Raw genomic sequence first — 22,395 nt, forward strand, 5'->3', positions numbered from 1 at the left:
GTGATATATTCTAGGTCCAGAGAGGAAAAGTGACCAGAATTCATGGACATATTTATCCTTTTAGAGAAATAATTTTAGTTAGCTTTGACTTTGAGATTTGAGTCCATACTTATGACAGAATTCAAGCTTTTTAAAAACAGAGATGTGAAGAATGGATCTATTGATGTTTGGATGGATATATTGTTGTTTGAAAATGAGTACGGATATCTAGCTCTATAACAATCTTTTTAAAACATGGCTGGGTTCTCAAGCATTTTTAGGTTCCCTGCAAAATTGAGCAGAAGGTACAGAGATTGCCCACATACCCTCTGCTCTCACACATGCACAACCCTCCCCCATTGTCAACATCCCCCACCAGAGTGGGACATTTGTTATAATTGAGGAGGTGTGATTGACACATCGTAATCCCTCAGAGTCTATAGTTTACATTGTAATTCATTCGTTGTGCTGTATGGTTGGGTGAATGTTCAATGGCATGTTTCATCATTATGGTATCATGTGGAGTATTTCACTGCCCTGAAGATCGCCTGTGCTCCAGCTACTCATCACCCCTCCCATTGATCTTTTTACTGTTTCTGTAGTTTTCCCTTCCCCAGACCCTCATATAGTTGGAATCCTACAGTATGTAGCCTTTCAGATGGCCTCTATTACTTAGTAATATTCATTTAAGGTTCTTCTGTTTCTTGTTGTGACTCTTGATTGATTTTTTAATTTCTCTCAAGTGAAATTTGAAAATGGAGAACATGTTTAGAGTGTATGACATTTGTTCTATATAATTAAATGAAGATTTTTGGGGGGGGTTGTGTATAATGAACAGATTATATTCCATTTCATCAGTAATAATCAAGTGCTTCCTATTTCAGCCTTTCCCATTTTCAGAACCACATAATATAATGATTTATAAATGGTTAAAGGAATGTTTTACATTTGTACAAATGGAAACATTTGTTTAGATTGGCAAGCAATTTTACCACAAATTGTTTAACTACCAAAACTGCAGTATCTTTGTTGTAGAATAAACCTGTCATTTTTAGAGATGTTTGTCAGACAGTTTTTCTTTTAAAATAATTTACTGTAAATGAGTCACAAAAGTTTTTTTTATCTTTGACTGTCTTCCAGGATATAAAAGTAGTCTTAAAAAATTAGATCTTAAAAGGTATGTTTAAGTGGAATAAGAATGATGATTTTTTTAAAAAGCACGTTCAGCTTTCTGGAAGACAGTTTTGTAGCATGTATTAAGACCTTTTGAAAAAGCATATCATATCCTTTGAACTAATAAATAAACCCCTATGCTGAACTAAGGAAGGAACAGAGACATAGAAAGATTAACCCAGGGGTGCCTGGTTGCCTCATTTAGTAGAATGTGCAATTCTCTTATTTATTTGTTTTTTTAAAGATTTTATATATTTATTTGATAGACAGAGATCACAAGTAGGCAGAGAGGTGGGCAGAGGGAGAGGGGGGAAAGCAGGCTCCCTGCTTGAGGGAACCTGATGCAGGGTTGATCCCAGGATCTTGAGATCATGACCTGAGCCGAAGGCAGAGGCTTTAGCCCACTGAGCCACCCAGGTGCCCAGAACATGAAATTCTTGATCTTAGGGTTGTGAGTTTAAGCCCCATGTTGGTGGACATAGAGCTTGCCTTTAAAAAAAAAAAAAAAAAATTAACTTGGAACTGACTATACTCATTTCAACATTACTATTTCTAGAGACAATTTAGAAGCAATTTAAATGTCAGTAAAAGGGAAATGGTTTCTCAAAGTTAGACCATGCAATGGCATCCCTTGAGTTACAGCCTGTAGTCAGCATGAGATGCAGAAAGTTTGTATAAACATAATCCCTTTGAAAATCCCTGAGAGAGACCATATTGGTGTGTATCCTGTCGTAATTTATCCAACGGAGCTAGTTTTTCCTTTGGAGGGGAATAGTTGGCCATTTCTTTGATTAGGAGCTATGAATGCATGAAAAATAACTGTTTAAACATTAGAACCCTAGAACAATAACTACTCACTGGAAGTTAAGAACTGAGACTTCTCCCATTTTATTCATCCTCAGAGGCATGTGCCCTTAATTGGACTCATAAACACTGAGGATTTATTTTTGTTTATTTGTTTTGTTATTTTTTTTAAAATTTTATTTATTATTATTTTTTAGAGAGAGCAAGGGGGAGGTGGGCAGAGGGAGAGAGAATCTTAAGCAGACTCCATCCCCAGCATGGAGCCCGACATGGGACCATGACCCTGAGATAGTGACTTGAGCTGAAATCAAGAGTCACACCCTTAACCAACTGATTCAAGTGTACACATAATTTAACATAATTTAACTACACTTAATTTATCAATTCCATTGATAAACTATAAAATGGCTAGAATGAAATGTACTGAAAGTACTTCAACAGTGATTATATTTGGGTGATTTTTGTTTATACCTTTCTAAATTTTCTATAGTGAACATATATTGCTTTTTCAATTAGCAAAAAGTTATTTAAAATTATCCTGTACAATTTTGAAAATATATGCCACCTTTGATGTGTCTCACCCAGATATTGGAAGGATTACTAAGATATTTGCTTAGCTATTATTTAAAAGCTGTATTTGGATAGATCACAGGTAAATTTATGGTACAGTATGTCCTAAAATTTTTTTTTTTTTTAAGATTTTTATTTATTTGCCAGAGAGAGAGAGAGAGTGAGCAAGTGCAAGCGAGTATACACAAGCAGGCAGAGATGCAGGCAGAGGCAGCGAGAGAAGCAGGTTTCCTGCCGAGCAAGGAACCCTATGCGGGACTCGATCCCATGACCCTGGGATCATGACCTGAGCCGAAGGCAGTGGCTTAACCCACTGAGCCACCCAGGCGTCCCTGTCCTAAAATTTTTATTTCAGGATTTTATTTATTGTCAGAGAGAGAAGCAGCACAGAAGCAAGGGGAAAGGCAGGCAGAGGGAGAAGCAGGCTCCCTGCTGAGCAAGGAGCTTGACTCAGGACTTGATCCCAGGACCTAGGATCATGTCCTGAGCCAAAGGCAGACACTTAACAGACTGAGCCACCCAGGTGTCTCTGACCTAAAATTTGCCTTATAAAGAGAATGAAATGGCACCAGGAGGGGGTGCCCAGGTGGCTCAGTTGGTTAAAAAGCTGGACTCTTGGTTTTGTTTTGGTTTTGGTTTTTTTTTTTTTAAGATTTTATTTATTTATTTGACAGAGAACACAAGTAGGCAGAGAGGCAGGCAGAGAGAGAGAGAGAAGCAGGCTCTGCACTGAGCAGAGAGCCCGATGTGGGGCTCCATCCCAGGGTCCTGGGATCATGACCTGGGCCGAAGGCAGAGGCTTTAACCCGCTGAGCCACCCAGGCGCCCCTGGACTCTTGGTTTTGACTCAAGTCATCATCTCAAGGTCCTGAGATCAAGCCCTGCGTTGAGGTTGAGCCCAGAGCTGCCTGAGACCCTTCCTTTCCCTTCCCCTCTTTTCTTTCTCCTGCTCTTACTAGCTCATCACTCATTCAATCAAACAAATCAAATCAACTTTTAAAGAAAGAGCACCAGGAAGTCCTCTGGTTTTTCCTTGGAATAGTCATTGTGGATAGTAGATGTCAGGGATGAAGGGGGATCTTGATGGCTAGCAAAGACCCAGTTTGTAAGGAGAACACGTTTTTGTTTTTTATTTGTTTTTAATGCAGCTTATGCATTATATTTCATTTACTATGTACTGGTTCTGATATCAGGAAAGTACTACGTGTTTTGCATATGTAATGCCATTTATCTTTGCAGCACTTTGAGATGAGTGTCCTTTTGTAATGAACTTTTAACTTTGTTTTAAATGTGTGTTTTAGAATTGAAATAGTTAAAACAAGTAAAACAATAGTTTTACTTTTTACAAAAGTAAAACAGCTTACTCATGGCCACCGCGAATGGACAGACCTATGTAATTCAATGTAAACTATTGTTTCATGGTCATATCTTTTATTCTCATGTGTGGTATTCAGCATACACTTTGAAAATGAATAGCTATCTTTTTAAAGGCATGCATGTGTTAGCTGATTGCTTTCTAAGAACAGGCACATTTATTATACTAATCCATAGTATGTGGGGTGATGACTAGAACCTCAACACTGTATTCTCAATATTACTTCCTTAATACTGTACTTAAAGTAATAAATTTTTATACCTAAAAAGTTTTAGATGAAAGGAATTGGCCAGTGCTTTAATTAGGAGTCTAATGATTAGTCCACTTTTGCTTCAATGTGGCCCCACCATCTTTGCCACCATAATCCTTATTCTACTCCCCTTTTTAAATTTTTATTTATTTATTTTTTATTAGAGAACACATACATGACCAGCAGGGTTGGGGAGGGGGGTGGCAGGGAGGGAGAGAGAGAGAATCTTAAACAGGCTTAAGATACAGGGCTCAATGTCAGGATCCTGAGATCAGACCTGAGCTGAAATAGAGAGTTGGATGCTTAACTGAGCCACCCTGATGTCCCAGTTTTCCCTTTTAAAAATTAATTAATTTATTATTTTTTTTTTAATTTTTTTTAAAGATTTTATTTATTCATCAGAGAGAGGCGGGGGGAGAGAGCGAGCACAGGCAGACAGAATGGCAGGCAGAGGCAGAGGGAGAAGCAGGCTCCCTGCCGAGCAAGGAGCCCGATGTGGGACTCGATCCCAGGACGCTGGGATCATGACCCGAGATGAAAGCAGCTGCTTAACCAACTGAGCCACCCAGGCGCCCCAATTAATTTATTTTTAAGATCATTTATTTGAGAGAGCATGAGCAGGGGAGGGGCAGAGTGAGAAATATACCGCCCCTTTTTTTTATAAGAGAAGAGATATGGGTACTTGGCTGGCTCAGTCAGTAGAGCATGTTACTGTCAATCTCAGTATTGTGAGTTCAAGCCCCATGTTGGGCATAGGACTTACTAATAAGTGAGCAAGGGATTGATTGTAATTATAAACAGATGTATATTCATTATTATTTTATGTGGAAACAAAGTAGGCTTATAAAGAGGCTATAGAAATCACTTCTAAGTGAGATACCTACCACCTCACACCGGTCAGAATGGCTAAAATTAACCAGTCAGGAAATGACAGGTGTTGGCGAGGATGCGGAGAAAGGGGAACCCTCCTACACTGTTGGTGGGGGTGCAAGCAGGTGCAAGCAGGTGCAGCCACTCTGGAAAACTTTATGGAGGTTCCTCAAAAGATTGAAAATAGAGAAGCTACCCTATGATTCAGCAATTGCACTACTGGGTATTTACCCTAAAGTTACAAATGTAGGGATCCGAAGGGGCATGTGCTCCTGAATGTTTATAGCAGCAGTGTCCACAGTAGCCAAACTATGGAAAGAGCCTAGATGTCTATCAACAGATGAATGGATAAAGAAGATGTGAGATAGATAGATTTCATGTGGAATATTATGCAGCCATCAAAAACCACAAGGGGTGCCTGGGTGGCTCAGTGCTTTAAGCCTCTGCCTTCCGTTCAGGTCATGATCTCCTTGGATCGAGCCCCACATCGGGCTCTTTGCTTAGCAGGGAGCCGTCTTCCCCCACCTCCTCTGTCTGTCTCTCTGCCTGCTTGTGATCTCTGTCTGTCAAATAAATAAATTTTTTAAAAAAGCCCACAAAATCTTGCCTTTTACAGCAACATGGATGGAACTAGAGGGTGTTACGCTAAGCGAAATAAGTCAGTCACAGAAAGGCAAATATCATATGATCTCACTGATAGGAGGAATTTGAGAGACAAGACAGAAGCTCATGGGGAAGGAGGAAAATGTGGGATAGAACAAGGACAGAGAGGGAGATAAACCATAGGAGACTCTTAATCTCAGGAAACAAACTGAGGGTTGCTGGAGGGGAGGGGGCTGGGTGATGGACCTTGGGGAGGGTATGTACTATGGTGAGTGCTGTGAATTGTGTAAGACTGATGTTTAACAGACCTGTACCCCTGAAACAAACTATACATTATATGTTAATGAAAAATTAAAAAAAAAATCTCTTTTGAGTTTTAGGAAACAACTGAAACGTGAGAGACAAAGGAAAGGCATTATAGAGCCTTGAATAGCCATCAAAGTAAGGGGACTGATGTTAGCTTATCCTTTTTCCTGTTTCGTCTCTAGAATACTGATGAGAAGATAGGTCTAATAGCCATGATTCTCTAGTTACTGTTGATACCTACTTCGATTGTTGTTTCTAAAATGATATCAGAAAGGCAGTTCATTAGTTTGATGCTACCTATAAAATCTTTCTAATCATTGCAAAAATAGTATTTTGGGAAAAATAAGGTAGTGTAAAGTCATCAAAATTGACTTTGGTGTCAGCACACTTGAGTTGGGTTTTCATTTTGTGTTTTCAGACCTGGATTAAAATTTGGCTCTGTCCTTTGCCAGTTGTCTGACTTTGAGTTGGTTACTTAACCTGTGAGCATCAGAGAAGGGTGTTAATACCTACTGTTAAAATTGTTGGGAGGATGAAGTATGCTGTTGCACATGAATGACTCTTATCTCAATGCCTGGTATAAAGCAAGTCTTCAGTGTTCCCTTTCTCAGCCCAGTTCTTACCAGAAGTTTTTAATTTGCTTTTTTTCCCCCCCTTATTCTAGGTGGATTGTAGACATGGAAGGTGCACCAGGTACCTTATATGAAGGGGAAAAATTTCAACTTCTATTTAAGTTTAGTAGTCGATATCCCTTTGACTCTCCTCAGGTAACTGCCTTATTTTTTTTTTTTATTATATTTTTAGATTATAGCAGAACACTAAATTAGTGACTTTTGACTAAATACAAACTTACAAAGAAATCCATTGTAATTATGTGAATAGATTTGTTCCTTTATGTTATCTGTAATATAATCAAGATTTTATGAAAATTTTACTTTATTGAGATTAGAGCTTTGCTGCTTTTATACTCTGAGAACTTAACATTGTTTTTTATGAATAGATGTTAGCAGAAAAGGGGTTGGAAATCTAACCCAGGCCCATGGGGTGTGGGAGAACTGGAATAACTGGAGGCACTTATTCCTAGATAAGATGATTGAATGATATTGTGAGGGGGGCAAGTGATTTGTTGAAAAGAACACTTCTTTGATTTTGCATTGACATGTTGTCCTTGCAGTCTTTTAGTACCATAAAGATAGAATATATTACAAGATGTTAAATATCTAAACATAAGCCCTAAGTCTGATCATTATAATTTGAGGCACAGTTAGTTTACATAATGGGTTAATACTCAGGCAAGAGATAATGGTGATAGAAGAACTTTTCTGAGAGCTGTTTAACTGTGGTGAATGATTAATCTTTGGGAGTTAGAGAAAAGGAGATTCTAGGATGACTTCCAGACTTCTGACTTGGTGAGATGGGTAAATAAGTTACTAGTGGCAAAATGATAAGACTTAATGCCACCTCAGTGTAGTACTCCTAGATAATGAGGTTCTGAATAGTGAAACTTCTCAAATACCTAAAACTTGTGAAGTGCTAAAATCATTATTTTGGAGGAAATTCCTATTTCATTGCCACTTTAAAAAGAATATATACCAAGGAGTGTAGGAGTAGAGATGGAGGTCAGTTCTTGTAATATGCTATAAATACAAGAAATTGCTTTAATAGAGGCACAGAATTAAATGGAAATGGATTCCTTGAGTTCTGCAATTTTTGTGCAAGCAGAAAATAAGATTAGGAAACCCATTTTTATCATTTTCATAAAATAAAGCTAAGGATTATGTATTGTCATGACCTCTAGGCCTCTGTATTAAGCATGTGTAGACTATGATAAGAAACCAAAGCAAACATCTTCCTTTTCTCTAGGAAATGATCTTCACATTTTGTAGCCTTTTGACTTACCAGCATCATTTAAGATAGTTAATCCTTGAAGGCAGTGGTATCTCCTTGTCACCTTCAACCGGTTCTTCTATACTTCAGCTAAGTTTTTTGAAGGGTTATGAAGGAAGAATGTGACTCACCAACTTCAAACTGTTGACTGGGGGAATATTGGAGAAGGCTTACTCTGGGAGCCCACAGATTTTTCATCAGAGGAAAATAGTATTTTAATAAACATGAACCAAATCAAGTGTCCTCTAAATTCTTTCCTTAGTATTTAAATCTAAATCAAATACCAAACTATGGAGATCATTTGAATTTCATCTTGAATATTTCTGTAAGAGCGTTTGTAATGGATTCTATCATTTTATCTCAAATTATTTTTTTCTCCTTCCCTATTTTGACTTCTGGCCTCTCTTCTGAATCTTTGATTTTGGTGTTTTCTGTGTTTTTTATTCAGCATCCCCTTGTTCTTCTCTCTCTCTTTTTTTAACGTCTTTAGCCATCTTAAGCAGCTAACTCCCAGATCTACAGTTCTGTGTAGATCTTTTCTTTCTGAGGTTTAATTTCACACCACTGTTGGATATCACTACTTGAATACCTCCAGATGTCTCAAATTTAACACATCTAAATTCAATCTTTTCCAGTAACAAAATAAGGAAAAAAAGTTTTTTTCTTGAGTTATTGTTCACCTGTCTGCTTGCATTGAAGTTCTTCCCTTCCCCTCACTGTCAAATGCAGCTGTGCACATCCTTTTGCAGTGCTTAACTCAATTCACTCTTACCCTACTGTTAGTGCTGTAGTCCAGGTTTCTATCTTTCATGTGGACTAATACATAATAGCCTTTAGTTCTTTCCACGCCTAGCCATCCGTTCACAGTGCTGTTAGATTTCCTTGAAGGTGCAGTTACCTCATTGATTTGCACAGACACACAGTGCCACCATCACCACCACAACTATCCCTATCTCCTCCTTAAAACCTCTAATGCTTCCTTATTTTCTGCGGTGTCAGGTCTGCTTTAGCTTTTCATGTAAGTTCAAACTTAACCATTTCATCCACACATTACTTCAGTGCCTTCTACTATGTAGTAATATTTGTATTATACTTTTCTAATGTAATGTCCATTTTTATTTTATCTTGTAACGGCTCTAATGAAGTGGTTAGGGATTCATCTTTGTAAGTGAAGAAATTAAAGGCTTAGAAGTAAAGTGTCTTGTTAATGGTTTAAAAGCTAGCTAATAGGATAGTCAAGACTCAAACCCAAGTTACTCCTTTCCATACTGTCCCGTTAGGGGTGAGTACCAGAATGGGGAAAATGCTTATTTATCCAGACAGTATTGTTATCTCTAAAAGTGAAAGATAATATGTAGTATGATAACTTTGAAAGCTCTGGGGCAGTTGTTGCCAATCTTTTAGAATAGATTTTATATCACTTTTTAACATCACTCTCATGTCACAGAAGTTGTATATTTCTAGTATCCATGATTGAGAAAATAACAGCTGCTCTAAGTCTACTAATACTTGATAACTATTTTTAAATTTTTATTAATCAAGAATCTCTATGATTATAAAATAATGGTAATGGTCTAGTAAAGCCTGTGAACCTAGAGCACATGTGGCAGGTCCCTGGAGTGTATGCAAACGAGGGGGAATCGAAGGCATAGGTCTGAGAGATAATTTGGGCTGGAGGATCCATCATGGATTGTATAGCCCAGTATGAGTTTTGGTTTTCACTCAGAATGGGATGAAAAACCTTTGAATATTTTGAGCAGAGGAATGACACGATCCTACCTAAAATTAAAAGGAAGAATTTGACTGCTGTGTGGCACATTGACTGTTGTGGGTGTATAAGGGTACAGGGAGATAAGACAACTTGCAGTAATCCAGGTGAGGGGTTGGTGGTGACTTGCACCAGAAAGTAGTAGTGGAGGTTGTGGAAGATGGCCATATTTTGGACTTACTTTATTTTACTTTATTATTATTTTTTTAAGATTTACACATTTGAGGAAGAGGGCTCAAGCGGGTGTAAGAGGCAGAGAGAGAGTCCTCAAGCAGACTCCCCACTGGGCAGGGATTCCAGGACCCTGAGATCATGACTTGAGCCAAAATCAAGAGCTGGTCTTTAGGCAACTGAGCCATCCAGGGGCTCTGGACCTGTTTTAAAGGTTGAGCCAGTAGGATTTACTAATGAATTGATAAGAAATATGAGCGAGAAAAAGGAGTCAGGGAAGACTCCATAACTTCTGGCCTGTGAAACTGGATGCATAAGTTGAAGTATAAATTATATGCTTTGGGAGCAAAAGAGAAAGCAATGATTGGTTTAGAATAGAATGAGGGGGCAAAGAGAAACCTGTTTGTTCTGGGACTTAAAGCAGAAGAAGAGAAGTTTATGTCAGAAGTGGAACAAATCATGAAAAGACATGGCTTCTCCTGAGATTTATGAGCAAATGTAGTTTTATGTATAAATAAATGGAGGGCTACAGCAGGAAATGAAAAAGAAAGGATGTTTTGGGGCTTATCCAAGAGTGTAAAGGATTTGAAGATTTATCTCAAAGGAATTGGGAGGTATACCTGCAGTAATCCAGGTGAGGGGTTGGTGGTGACTTGCACCAGAAAGTAGTAGTGGAGGTTGTGGAAGATGGCCATATCTTCCACACCTCTCCTTCGAAACTGAAGGCTTCAAGTTTAGTGTCTTTACTGTTTTGCTTCTTTTCCTTTCTACTTCCTCCCTCACATTAGCAGCTCTTCCCTTCCAGGTATCTTTGGCCTTTAAACTCTCTTCCTCTGTCAGAACATCCCATTTGAATGCAATAAAATTGAAACACATTATCTTGTAAATGTCCTGGTTATACTTTGTTTTTAAGCTTTTCAACTCTAATTTTTGTTGAAGATATTTTAGGCATTTTAGAAATAGGTGACGAAGTTTTGTGTTTTTTTAGGGGAAAGAGGATACTGTACTTCGTCCTGAAACCATATCAGTGCTAAAAGTGGTGCTGAAAATATACTTACCTTGATTACAAAGCTTTAGAAACACTGGTGCAAAAGAGTAGCTGCTTTCTCCTCACCCTTATTCCCCTTCCTATTCATGCCAGAACCTTTGGTTCTGTTGCTCAGTACTCCTTCATTGCAGAGATCCAGAACCTATTTTCATAGTGTTCTCATCCTTTTATTTGTGGTGTCATTTTCCTTGCTCTTTCTGTGATGGTGGTTAAGCTTTCCAAAGTCTTAAGTAACCATTTTTATTGCCTTAAAATTGTCTAGCATCTAGGACACCTGACGAGGAGAAAGGGAACAGTGAACCCTGTTCGTTGAAGCCTTGGGGGTAAAACAATGGGAAGATAAAGGAGAAGACTGGTAGGCTAGAAGAACACAGCTTACAAAGGAGAGAGAATGGTTACCATCCAGGGCACCCAAATTTAGTTTCATTGTACCCAGGAATTTTGACTTTGTAATACTTGAACAATTGCATAAGGGTAATAAGGGTAATTATGGAAGACAAAAAAAAAAACTATTAATATTGATGCTACTAATATATGTTAAGTGACTAAAAGTGGAAAATTGGATTAAAAACTATGCTAAAACTCCAGTCCGTAGTTACTTTTCTCAAATATTTACCATTTATGCTAGATTGCCTATATCATATATTATTAATTAAATATCTGATCATAATAAATTCTGCTTACATGTTCAGTTTTTGTAGTTTGCCCATTAAATATTGCCATCTACTTACAAATTTTCTTTTTTAAAATTTTATTTATTTATTTGAGAGAGAGAGAGTGAGTATGAGAAGGGGGAGGGTCAGAGGGAGAAGCAGACTCCCTGCCAAGCAGGGAGCCCGATGCGGGACTCGATTCCGGGACTCCAGGATCATGACCTGAGCCGAAGGCAGTCACGTTAATCAACTGAGCCACCCAGGTGCCCTCTAACGTAGAATTTTAATAAGAGAAAACATTCCCTTATATTGTCTCTGGTATCCATTTTGTATATTGGCTTTTATATTTTATAACTTATTCATACTGCTTATTCTTATTATGTGTTTCGACCTAGTTTGATGCAACATTAGGTGTCTCACTTTCTAATTAGTTGCAGAACACTAGCCTGAACATAGTAGTATGCCTTCCTTGTGGTCAGATCTCAGAATTGGGTCATTCAGTATTGGGTCATTCATACTCATAAATATGAATTTCATATTAGAAAGTTACCTAAGCTCCATCCTGTGTTTTGTGTCATCATTGGTGGCTTTCATTCTTAAATTGGTAATTTTGTGAGACACACTGTATTGGTACCAAAAGTTACCCAGAGGTTGGCTTGCTTAAAACTTAATGTTGGATGTGTGGGATATGCTTACTTAACTCCAAAATTATGATACAGGGCATAGTTTTTCTTGGGTCTCACTTGCTTTTGAAAATATGCCATACTAATAGATGTTTGGAAATTTAGTTTCGTCTGAATACTATTTCTAATGCAGACTCTGAACTTCAGGTGTGATTCACATGCATTAGCTTGGAAATACACCGTACTGATAAGGAGATGTTCGGGAATTTAGAGTCATGCAGACTCTGAACTGCAGGTGTGATACACATGCCTTAGATCTAAGATCCTTTTCTAAAATTGTGGCTTTTTTTTTTTCCCGTAAAACAGCTTATTCTTTAAAATCTGTAGTTTCATTTTATTGTTTGGTTTATGAATATGTACGGTTCTCTGGTTGTTAACTGTTGATATGACTAAGTTTGAATTTGAATAAATTATTTTAAAAATAAATAATTCTAAAAATAAAGAAATTAGCAAAGTTCTTATTTATTCCCTTCGGTTTCAAATTCATGGTATTCAGATGTCTTGTTAAATGTGAGTTTTATTGGCTACTTGGGACTCCCCCAAAAAGTTTTTAAATTTTGAAAACAGCTAATCATCCCTTAGGCTTTCAGAACCTGCTTGGCTGTATTAAAGTAACTGAAATGTCCCATTTCCTCCTTTGGATTGTACCATGTCTTAAATAAATGAGGACGGTTAAGAGCACGATCTTGAAGAGGTTCAGCCTTGGTTACTTTTTACATCACATGCAAAGAACCAGAATCGCAGAGTTTACATCAAAAGTGTCTGTGGAAACTGCTTAAAAGCGTTTTTACATGAATAAACTTTGAAAAAAGTTTTTTCTTTTATTTCAGGAATTTATCTCTGACATGTAAACTCAGCCTTTCCATGTTTAAACAAACTTCTAAAATTCTGTATCTGGCAGGTTAGGCCCTAGGAGTTACCTATAATATGTGCAGCTAATTGATTTACCTGCATGCAGCATGTTAAAAAGCCCCAGCTTCCCCCTCCCCCTTTCCTTTGCTTTTCTTTTTTTAAGGTTTACTGAGATCTGATTTATTTTTATTTCAGTCCCTTCAACCTTTAAAGCTTTTCTGTCTTGATTTCTGGCTCTCTTCGGTGCTTATCAGTGTCTGCTGCTCCTGCTGTAGGTGTCTACTACTGCTTTCCGTCCCCTTTCCTCGCTTCTGATTTCCTTTTGATTCATGGGTACTCCTTGGTTCTCAGGTCAGGTGATTTAGTTTATAATCTGTTCTCTCCAAGAGCACTCATTGCTTTCCTTCTGCTTTGTGGATTGGCTAGTCAGAGCATGTTGTGATAACCTTTGTATTTTGCTGTCTGTGTATTTTCCTTGGTGGTTGCTGATGCACTGATTAGTTGTTGCCAAAGAAGGTAACTTAGCAATTCTTCATTTTTTGGCACTTTCAGAGCACTATTCTATGTGACTTTTTAAAAAGGAAATCTGACTGGAAAAGAAATACCCTTTAAAAAATATTTGTGACCAGGGGATAAGGTCTTGGGCATTGTTTGTATTCTTAATGAAAATATCCTGTTGGTCAAATGGAATTTTGTGGCTGAATGAATACCCCAAAGCAGATGCATGTTCTGTGAGATTTGTAAACTCCCGCTCTAGACATCTATAAAACATTGTGGGAATATCAAATATATATAGTAAACTACATGTTTATAAAAATAAAATTTAGAATAATTGTGGGTAGACTCAAAGTACGGAGCTGCAAGACCATTTAAGCAGTCATTTCCTTTTACAGAGAGGCCCCCCCCCCCGCTTTTTTTTTTTTTTTTTTAAGCAAAAAGTGATGAAAAGGAGACTAGCACTGATAGATAAAATTGAGATAAATGGTAGGCTTCAAACACAGCTGTGCTAAAGTTGGGGATTGGGTGGTCTTCTGCAATCAGGCAGGGCAAGTAACTTGATATCTCTTACTTTGAGACTTGTTTTTAGTTTTCAGCTTTATTTTAGCTCTTTTTAGTGGGAATAGAGGGTGCATGACCAAAATGTAAAGAAACAAAATATGCAAGTGTGTAAAGTCATTCCTTTGAGAAAAAAATTCCTTTTGTTTTCTTATATTGGCTTCAGCCAAGGAAACAAGTTCCATATGTTAGTAGTATGTTTGAAAATATTAGTGGACTCCTACATATATGAAAGAGTGCTTTGTTAAAATGTAAGTATTTGCGAAATTGAAATGAAGACAATTTTGTAGCTAGATACTTGAAAATAAAAGCAAAAAACCCAGTTTATGGTACTTCTCCGTAACATGTCCCATATTAAATGCTGATATACCTTACTCTAGCCATACTTATTTCACTGGCTGTCTTTTTTGTTCTTATATAAAGGGGGAAATAGGTTATGCCTAGAGCAATAAATACTTCATCAATTTCTGATATAACTGAAGGTGGGGTTTCTTCTTAGTAAGATTTTGTTGTGTATTCAAGTGTGAGGGAGTTTTAGGGCTGAGAGAGATACATGTAAGTCTCATTTGGGAACTACTGGTTAATATTTGACGAGCTTTATAAAAATCCCACCATACCTACTGAATCAGTATCTGTGAAAGTGGAGCTCTTGCATTTATATTTTTACCCAGATCTTCAGGTGATTTTTTTTTCTTAAGGTCACGAGTTAGTAATTACTATTAACAGCAGAGTAAAAATGTTAGATCTTACCACAGAACAAAATACACATAAAGATTGGTGGATTAATTTTTATATCAAAATAAGTAATTTTTATGAGGTAAAATATAAACAGCCTGAAATATTAAGACTTCAGTGTCTTTGTCCTAGTTTGGGCTGTGCTTACAGGTTCTTTGGGATGTATGAATTCAGTCTTCTCCCTGTTCAGATGCTTAGGGTAGATATGTTTAAGAAACACTACTATGGGATACTTAATGAGTTATTAGGCCAAAGGAAGGAATAATAGATTTATTACCTTACAGTTAGTGTGGTGACAAGGTGGAGAAAGGAAAAACTGTTAGAAGAATTGAGTAGAAAAAAAGGCAGAGAAACACTTGACCCATTCAAACTTTTTTTTGTGTGTAGGCACAGTTATTTGAGGATCACTAAGTAGTAATGTGTATGTATCATAATGAATGAGCAAGTTTAGAGGAGATGGTATATATAAATTATTTCCTTTTGCACATAGTACCTTAGGTGGTAGCATTGTTACCGGTGAAAGGGGTGTTCTTGTCACATGTAATTCGTATTGTCTCAAAATTGAATACTTTTGTATTTCTGTATGCAGAGAGCAATGAGTAGAATGTGAAAAGACATTTTATAATTGTCTTTATTGGGCTAAAAGTGCATGGTAATTTATAAATTTTTAAAGGGATTTGTGAAAAATAGCTGAAATAAATAAAGAGATGACCTGGATTTTTTCTCTGTATGTTCCATTCCCTACATCCTCATTCACACAGTGAAACCAGTACTTTGTGGATTGATGAGAATAAACAACAAGCAGTTGTTTATCTTGTTTCTGGCACTTACTTTATTTGTTTTTAATTGGTTTTTAAAATAGTAAGTTCTATGGAGAATATTTTATTTCTTGGTAATAGAGAATATTTGAGTGTTAATGGAATTTTATTCTTTCTTAGGTCATGTTTACTGGTGAAAATATTCCCGTTCATCCTCATGTTTATAGCAATGGTCATATCTGTTTATCCATTCTAACAGAAGACTGGTCCCCAGCGCTCTCAGTCCAATCAGTTTGTCTTAGCATTATTAGTATGCTTTCCAGCTGCAAAGAAAAGGTAGGACTTCTCAGAATTATTCCAGGTAATATCTCTTTTTTTAGTTTAGGTAGAGAAATTATTTATAATTTATGTAAAGGAACACTTAATGCCTTTTATTAAGAAGTTATGGGTAATATGCTTAGTAACGGATTAGAAAATTACTTCGATAATCTTTCATTCCATGTAGAAGTCAGACATTGTTTTATATTTCTTAAACAGAAAATTTCTGCAGATGTTCTCAAATAATTTGAATTTTATTTCTGTAAGCATGCACAAGGTAGAAGCATACAAAAAATTCTCATTTCTAGATTTCACAGTGGAAAGTCCCAAGAGCATGTTTCCCTTCTCCCCTCTGCTGGCTCCCACCCTATCAGCCTCTTTTAGGGAATTTCCCAGGAACCAGAGCTTTCCTATCATGCTTGATCATCATGATTAGGTTGAAAGAGAAAGGTTAAAGACCAGCAGAATTTTCAGGACTTTTCTTCTCATTCCCTTTTTTTTAACCACAGATTCTGTCTGATGGAAAGGTAAAAACACCAGAAAGAAAAATCACATGAGTTAAATTTAGGATACCCTTGTAAAGTATCTAAATCCTGTGTGCATTTCTGGCCCTCTTGTGGTTTATGCCTGAGAGTGAGTGTGTAGCCCAGTGTTCATGTATTTCTCTATTTTAAAGCCCTCTTTTCTTCATGACGTTTTCCTTTTGTATCGGGTCTAAAGGAGAACAGCTTTACTTTACAGATTAGGGGTCTGTGTAATAACAGCAGTTTTTCCCCCCTGTTTTCTTGAAATTGAACTCTCATTTTTACTAAATTAGCATTTAGAGAACTTTAAATTAGTTTTTAGAGAACTTTAAGTAGTTTATTTTTAAATGATAGGTTTTCTATGCTGAAATACTCTAAGCCATTGTTTGCAAACTGAATTTCTTGAAATGTTAGTTTTATAAGAAGTTTCTTGGTGTTAGGTTTAAAAAAACAGATTCTTTTTTTTTTTTTTTTTAAAGATTTTATTTATTCCTTTGACAGAGACAGATCAGAAGTAGGCAGAGAGGAAGGCAGAGAGAGGAGGAAGCAGGCTCCCTGCCAAGCAGAGAGCCCGATGTGGGACTCGATCCCAGGACCCTGAGATCATGACCTGAGCTGAAGGCAGAGGCTTTAACCCACTGAGCCACCCAGGCGCCCCAAAAAAAACAGATTCTTTTTGTTCAAAGAAGCATGGGGAAATAATGGTTTAAATTGAATTTTTTAATTACAGCATTAATAGCATTAATATGCAATCTATATACCATATAAGAATGTAAGAAACTTCTGTCAGTTAAACTGTGACAGTTAATACATGTTAAAAGGTATGTATCCCCATTCAGGAATATTAAAATATGCAGAAAAACATACATCTTTGAATAGTTGCAATAGGGTACACATTATCTTACTGTAGTGTTTTTTAACTAACTTTGCCTATGGGCTTTCCTAGGTTGCATTTTAAGGCTGCACTTGAGCTTTTGTTAACCTTGAGGGCTTTGAAAACAAGTCTTATTTATTGCTTCCATGTTTTCTCTGCTTCTACCCTCTTCTATCCTCTACACTTCTACCCTCTACACACACGTAACTTTTAAATTTTAGGTATAGAGTAGAGCAGTTGAGGTGAACACCAGTGACGTGTGCACATAACTCTTATAGGTGCCTTTTAATGATTAGTGCTTTGTTTACATTTAATGCAATGATTTGCAATAAATAAATAAATAAATAAATGTGATGACTTACTATTAAAAACTAGAAAATGACTATATTCTCCATCTCCTTTATCCTTTTCTAGTCTTCTCTCATCCCCCTCACATTTCAGTTGTCTACTACTAGTTTTTCCTGCATAGTTAGTATAAGCCTTATTACTCCATTTAAATTATTGGTAAGCTATATTATATAATACGAACTAAATTATATTTAACCAAGATAGTAATTTGGAAGCAATTCTGGCAGCATTAGTTCTGTGAAATGCAGTAAAATTCTGTATATGTTTATTAGGAACCTAGTAAGTACTGTTTCTACTGTGCTAATAAGTACTAGGTTATAAAGATGAAGAGGAGACTTGTTTTGGAACTGAGGGGATCTAGCTCCAAATAAGCTTTTAAAAGTCTTCTAACCGCCCACCAAAAACTTTTTTCTTTTCTTTTCTTTTCTTTATTTTTTGATCTTAACATTTATATTCAAAAACTTTTTTAAAACAGGCGAATTTTATTCTGTGGTCAATGTGGTTCTATGAGTTTCACTTAAATATTTAACTTGAGTACAAATTTTAATTTTTAGTATAAGTATTTGGGAACTTTGATTTATTCATAATTCTTTGATTCCAATTTTCATTTTCGTAGTCAGGGATGTTTTCCTCAATTGAAGGCATTTAAATCCATCATGTCAGGTAGATTTCAGTAGATTAAAAGTAATTTCTGATATTGAGAAGTCTTTCAGTAATCTACCATATATTCTTTGTGCCCTTATAATACAGATAGTCTAAACTTTCTAGCTTGTATTCCATTCCTAAAACAATTTTGGTAATCCATCATTTTATATAAAACCAAATCTATATAAGAAACAAATGTCTGTGATCTCTTACCAGTTTGGTTATATTCTTAAGCACATAGAATGAGTGTTTTTTTCTTCCTTAATTTTTTTTTTTTTTTTTTTTTTTTAAGATTGGTTGTTGGTTTTGTTTTCTTTGTTTTTGAAGATTGGGTTCTAACCAGTATACAGAGAAAATGAATTTATGAAGTTATTTGTTACAGTGGTAGCAATTTATTCCACATTAACACAGATTATGGTTTGCAGGACAAATAGCAGTTGTCCTGCAAATTGCAATAGGGTAGCAAGTTGCTAGCAACAGATGATCTATTCTTTAAAGTAGTCAGGCATCTAATTTCATGATACTTTTTCAGATATTTTCTCAAACTTTATCAGCAGGGTAATCTTTGGGTAGTTTAACATAAACTCTACTCTTCCCTTTTCTTAAGTTACTATTAATAATAACTTGTAAGGGCATTATTAGGCTCAATTAAGATCAGAGTTCTGTACGTGAGTTGTAGAAGTGCCAGGTAGACTGCCTGTTTCCCTACCTGCTGTCTAGGCAGTCCTACTCACTATTGGTTTTTGGTTGGACTTATCTCCTAACCTGTGCTCAGTAGCTTTAATACAAATTTGACATGTTTCCATATTTTTGTAGAGACTCACAGTATTTCTTTCTTTTTTTTTTTATTATTACTTATTTGATAGAGATCGCAGGGAGAGAGAGGAAGAAGCAGGCTCCCTGCTGAACAGAGAGCCCCATGTGGGGCTTGTTCCCAGAACCCTGGGATCATGACCTGAGCTGAAGGCAGAGGCTTTAACCTACCGAGCCACTCAGGCTCCCCGACTCACAGTATTTCTCATGTCTGGTCAGTCCAACAGTTTTCAGGAAAATTCCCGTCCAAAATTTATCTTCATTGTTGTTGGCATCACTATTTCTGCTGTAGCTCCCTTGCAGGACTGCCATATGTATGTAATATTGTGCTAGTTGGGCATATATATGGCAGAAATGCCAAGATAGCTTTTTCCCCTTTTTCCTCATAGATTGTTTGCAAACTGAATCCTTTGGTCTGTCCTTGGTGATGTTTACCTTACTGGAGGTTTATAAGTTGCTATTAATTTCTCAGACAAACTGAGTTTAGATAGACTTTTCTGGTTTTTAATTAGATAAAATAAATGGAACCAAAATTCCTTAAAACCTAATGCTGCCACTTTGGGTTAATAGTCATTCTCTAGTAATCCCACTGGAACCTAATCCAAATCACACATACATGCCCCTGTTTTTATTTATTTTTTAAGTTTCAGTGTCAAGGGTCTACTTTTCCTGGAATATATTATTTCAGTTGCGCCACATCAGCATTTATATTGTTTTTAGACAATGTAATAATTCTGCTAAAGTTTTTTCTTCCATTTTACAACTTCTCTTATTTAAACTCCTTTTGGTTTCAGAGACGACCACCAGATAATTCTTTTTATGTTCGAACATGTAACAAGAATCCAAAGAAAACAAAATGGTGGTATCATGGTAAGCACAGTTTTATTTTAGAATAATAACTTCATAGCATTTTGGTTTGAAGGATTATATATCTGTTTGCTTGCAGTAAAGAAAGGAATATATAACTAATGTAGTTTTGTAATATGGAGAAGAGTCTTTAAAATGTGAAGCCATTTAAAGGAGATGTTGGACTAGATTTTTAATGGAGCACATAAAATCATGGCTACCATACAAGTAAAATCTAAAATTGCTTTAACATTCTGAAATGCTACCATTTTATTACTTTAAAAAGGGTCCTTAATAATCTCCAGATGGAATTAGTTATTGGGAAACCTATTACTTGAAATAGAAGTTTTGATGTCTTTCGAAATTAATCTGGTACTGTACTTAGTACACATTGTGAGAGATGGCCCATTTAATTAAAGAAAGCTCTTCCTGTTCTAATAGTCCTCAAAAATTTGTGTTTTCTTATGACTGTAGCTATATGAGTACAGTATTCTCACTAATGTTATCTTATTGTTTTTGTTGGGAGAGTGCTAATAGCTTTATAATTGAAAACTGCAAGCATCTTTTCTAAACTGACCTCACTGCCTCCCTAAAGAGGTGTATTTGAAATTCAAAACAAAATTTTATATTCCTCAATGTTCTTTTTGAAGTGCGTGAACAGAAAATATCCCCTGTGATTTTTGTATCCATAAGAGCATTTCCCTTATTTTTCTTTTATAAATGTTAGTCTAATAAGAAATTAGAATTCACAGAGCTAATTTATAGGAATATGGCCTTTCCCCCTTACCTTTGTGAAACTTGTTAACTGAGTTAGTTTGAGTCATTTAACAACTTCTTAAATTATAAGAGTTCTGTTAGGTGTTGATAAGTGATTATTAAAATCAACATAGCACTACATCAGCAGTTACAAGTTAGAAAACACAGTGAAAGAATGCCATTTTTGAGAGCCAACAGATAAATATTCCAGCTAATGTTAATGACAACTATAGATGATCTAGAAGAAAAATGACGAAACTTGGAAGAGCTATGAAAAAATAAAGATATTTGATGACAAACCAGTATTATAGAAAAATGTATAGTCTTTACAAATTACAGGTTTAATATAACTTAGTAAAATTCCAGTGGAATGATGGGTGGGTGTTTCAAAGTTTGGGGAAGACTAATAGGCAAGAAGAGCTGTTTGGATTTTGAACTAAAGGATAATGAATGAGAATTGGTCTACCAGATACCAAAACATATTAATGCAAGAGTAGACATCAAAATAGAATTACTTTCTATTTGTATTTGTATTTCTATTTTTAATAACAAGTTTCACAAAGGTAAGGGGGAAAGGCCATATTCCTATAAATTAGCTCTGTCTTTATGTAAGATTTGAATATATAATCAGTTGGATGTCACAAAACCAATGAGGAAAAGACTATTTAGTAAGTAATCCTGTTAGGAACTTGGTAATCATCTTGGGAAAAAAATATTTAAATTTTTACTTCATATGTAAACTCTTCCTTGTGGATTGAAATTTTTTTTTAAGAAAACAAAAAAAATGTATTTTTTTTTTTTTAAGCTGAGTATCAGTTTGGATAAAGGAAGAATTTCTGAAGTTAAAAGGAATCAGAAATTAAATAGTTGTATGGAAATTTAAACCTTTTAGAAAACCTTTTATTTATTTATTTATTTTAAAGATTTAATTTATTTATTTGACAGGCAGTAAGAGAGAGAGCACAAGCAGGGGGAGTGGGAAAAGCAGGCTTCCTGCTGAGCCGGAAGCCCGACATGTGGCTCCATCCTAGGACCTAGGCTGAAGGGTGACACTTAACAACTGAGCCACCCAGGCACCCCTGGAAAAATCTCAAAGCACAGTCAGCATAAGGTTTAAAAATGTGAAAAACAATTAGAGCTTATTAAAAATAAAGACCATTTATGAAAATTGCTTAACATAATACATACAATTAAAAGTGTAGACCAAAAAGTTCACAGTAAAGTAATTACAGATTTCGTATTTTGAAACTGTTATTGAATTGCAGAGTTGAGTAAAATGAGTGCAGTGCCAGAAAAGAGTACAGGGTAGAATAAAACAGTACTCTCCTATTTGCTGTTGGTATAGCAAGTTCAGCAATATTTAACAAGCTTAAATTTAAGATTCAAGGCTTTTGTCTCAGTTACCAAACTTCTGAGAATCCATCCTAAGGAAATCATCTTTAAAACAAGAAGTGTTTTATACAGTGGAATGTTCAGTGGAGCATTATAATATACTTTATTTCTTATCCTCCATGTGCTATTTTTCTGGAATGAATCCTGCACAGGCACATACAAAAACACCCTCCTGCCTCAACCAGTCCTTGCCCTGCACACACCCTCTTGGGAACTCTTTCACCAAAGTCTTGCTGATTACTTTCTCTTTGAAAGAATCTAATAAACTGTATTACTGTGCTTGGAATGCTGGTTTTGTTTTAGTTTTCAAGAAATCGTCAGGTAATTCTGATGGTGGT

At 36.1% G+C, this 22,395-nt stretch overlaps 1 protein-coding gene across 2 annotated transcripts in view; it reads left to right on the forward strand.

The window, feature by feature from the left end:
- The window catches only part of UBE2W (ubiquitin conjugating enzyme E2 W), a 78,379-nt gene that overhangs the window by 42,949 nt on the left and 13,035 nt on the right, over positions 1–22,395 (forward strand). Inside the window, exons 3-5 of one of the 2 annotated variants that reach the window (XM_082719885.1) lie at positions 6,595–6,697; positions 15,722–15,877; positions 19,858–19,933. In XM_082719885.1, coding sequence (XP_082576011.1) covers positions 6,595–6,697; positions 15,722–15,877; positions 19,858–19,933 — 335 coding nt within the window. The remainder of the gene's footprint in view (positions 1–6,594; positions 6,698–15,721; positions 15,878–19,857; positions 19,934–22,395) is intronic. The other variant, XM_082719886.1, reaches the window with a different exon arrangement.

Source organism: Mustela nivalis (genome assembly GCF_964662115.1).
Source record: "Mustela nivalis genome assembly, chromosome: 2".
NCBI lineage: Eukaryota > Metazoa > Chordata > Mammalia > Carnivora > Mustelidae > Mustela > Mustela nivalis.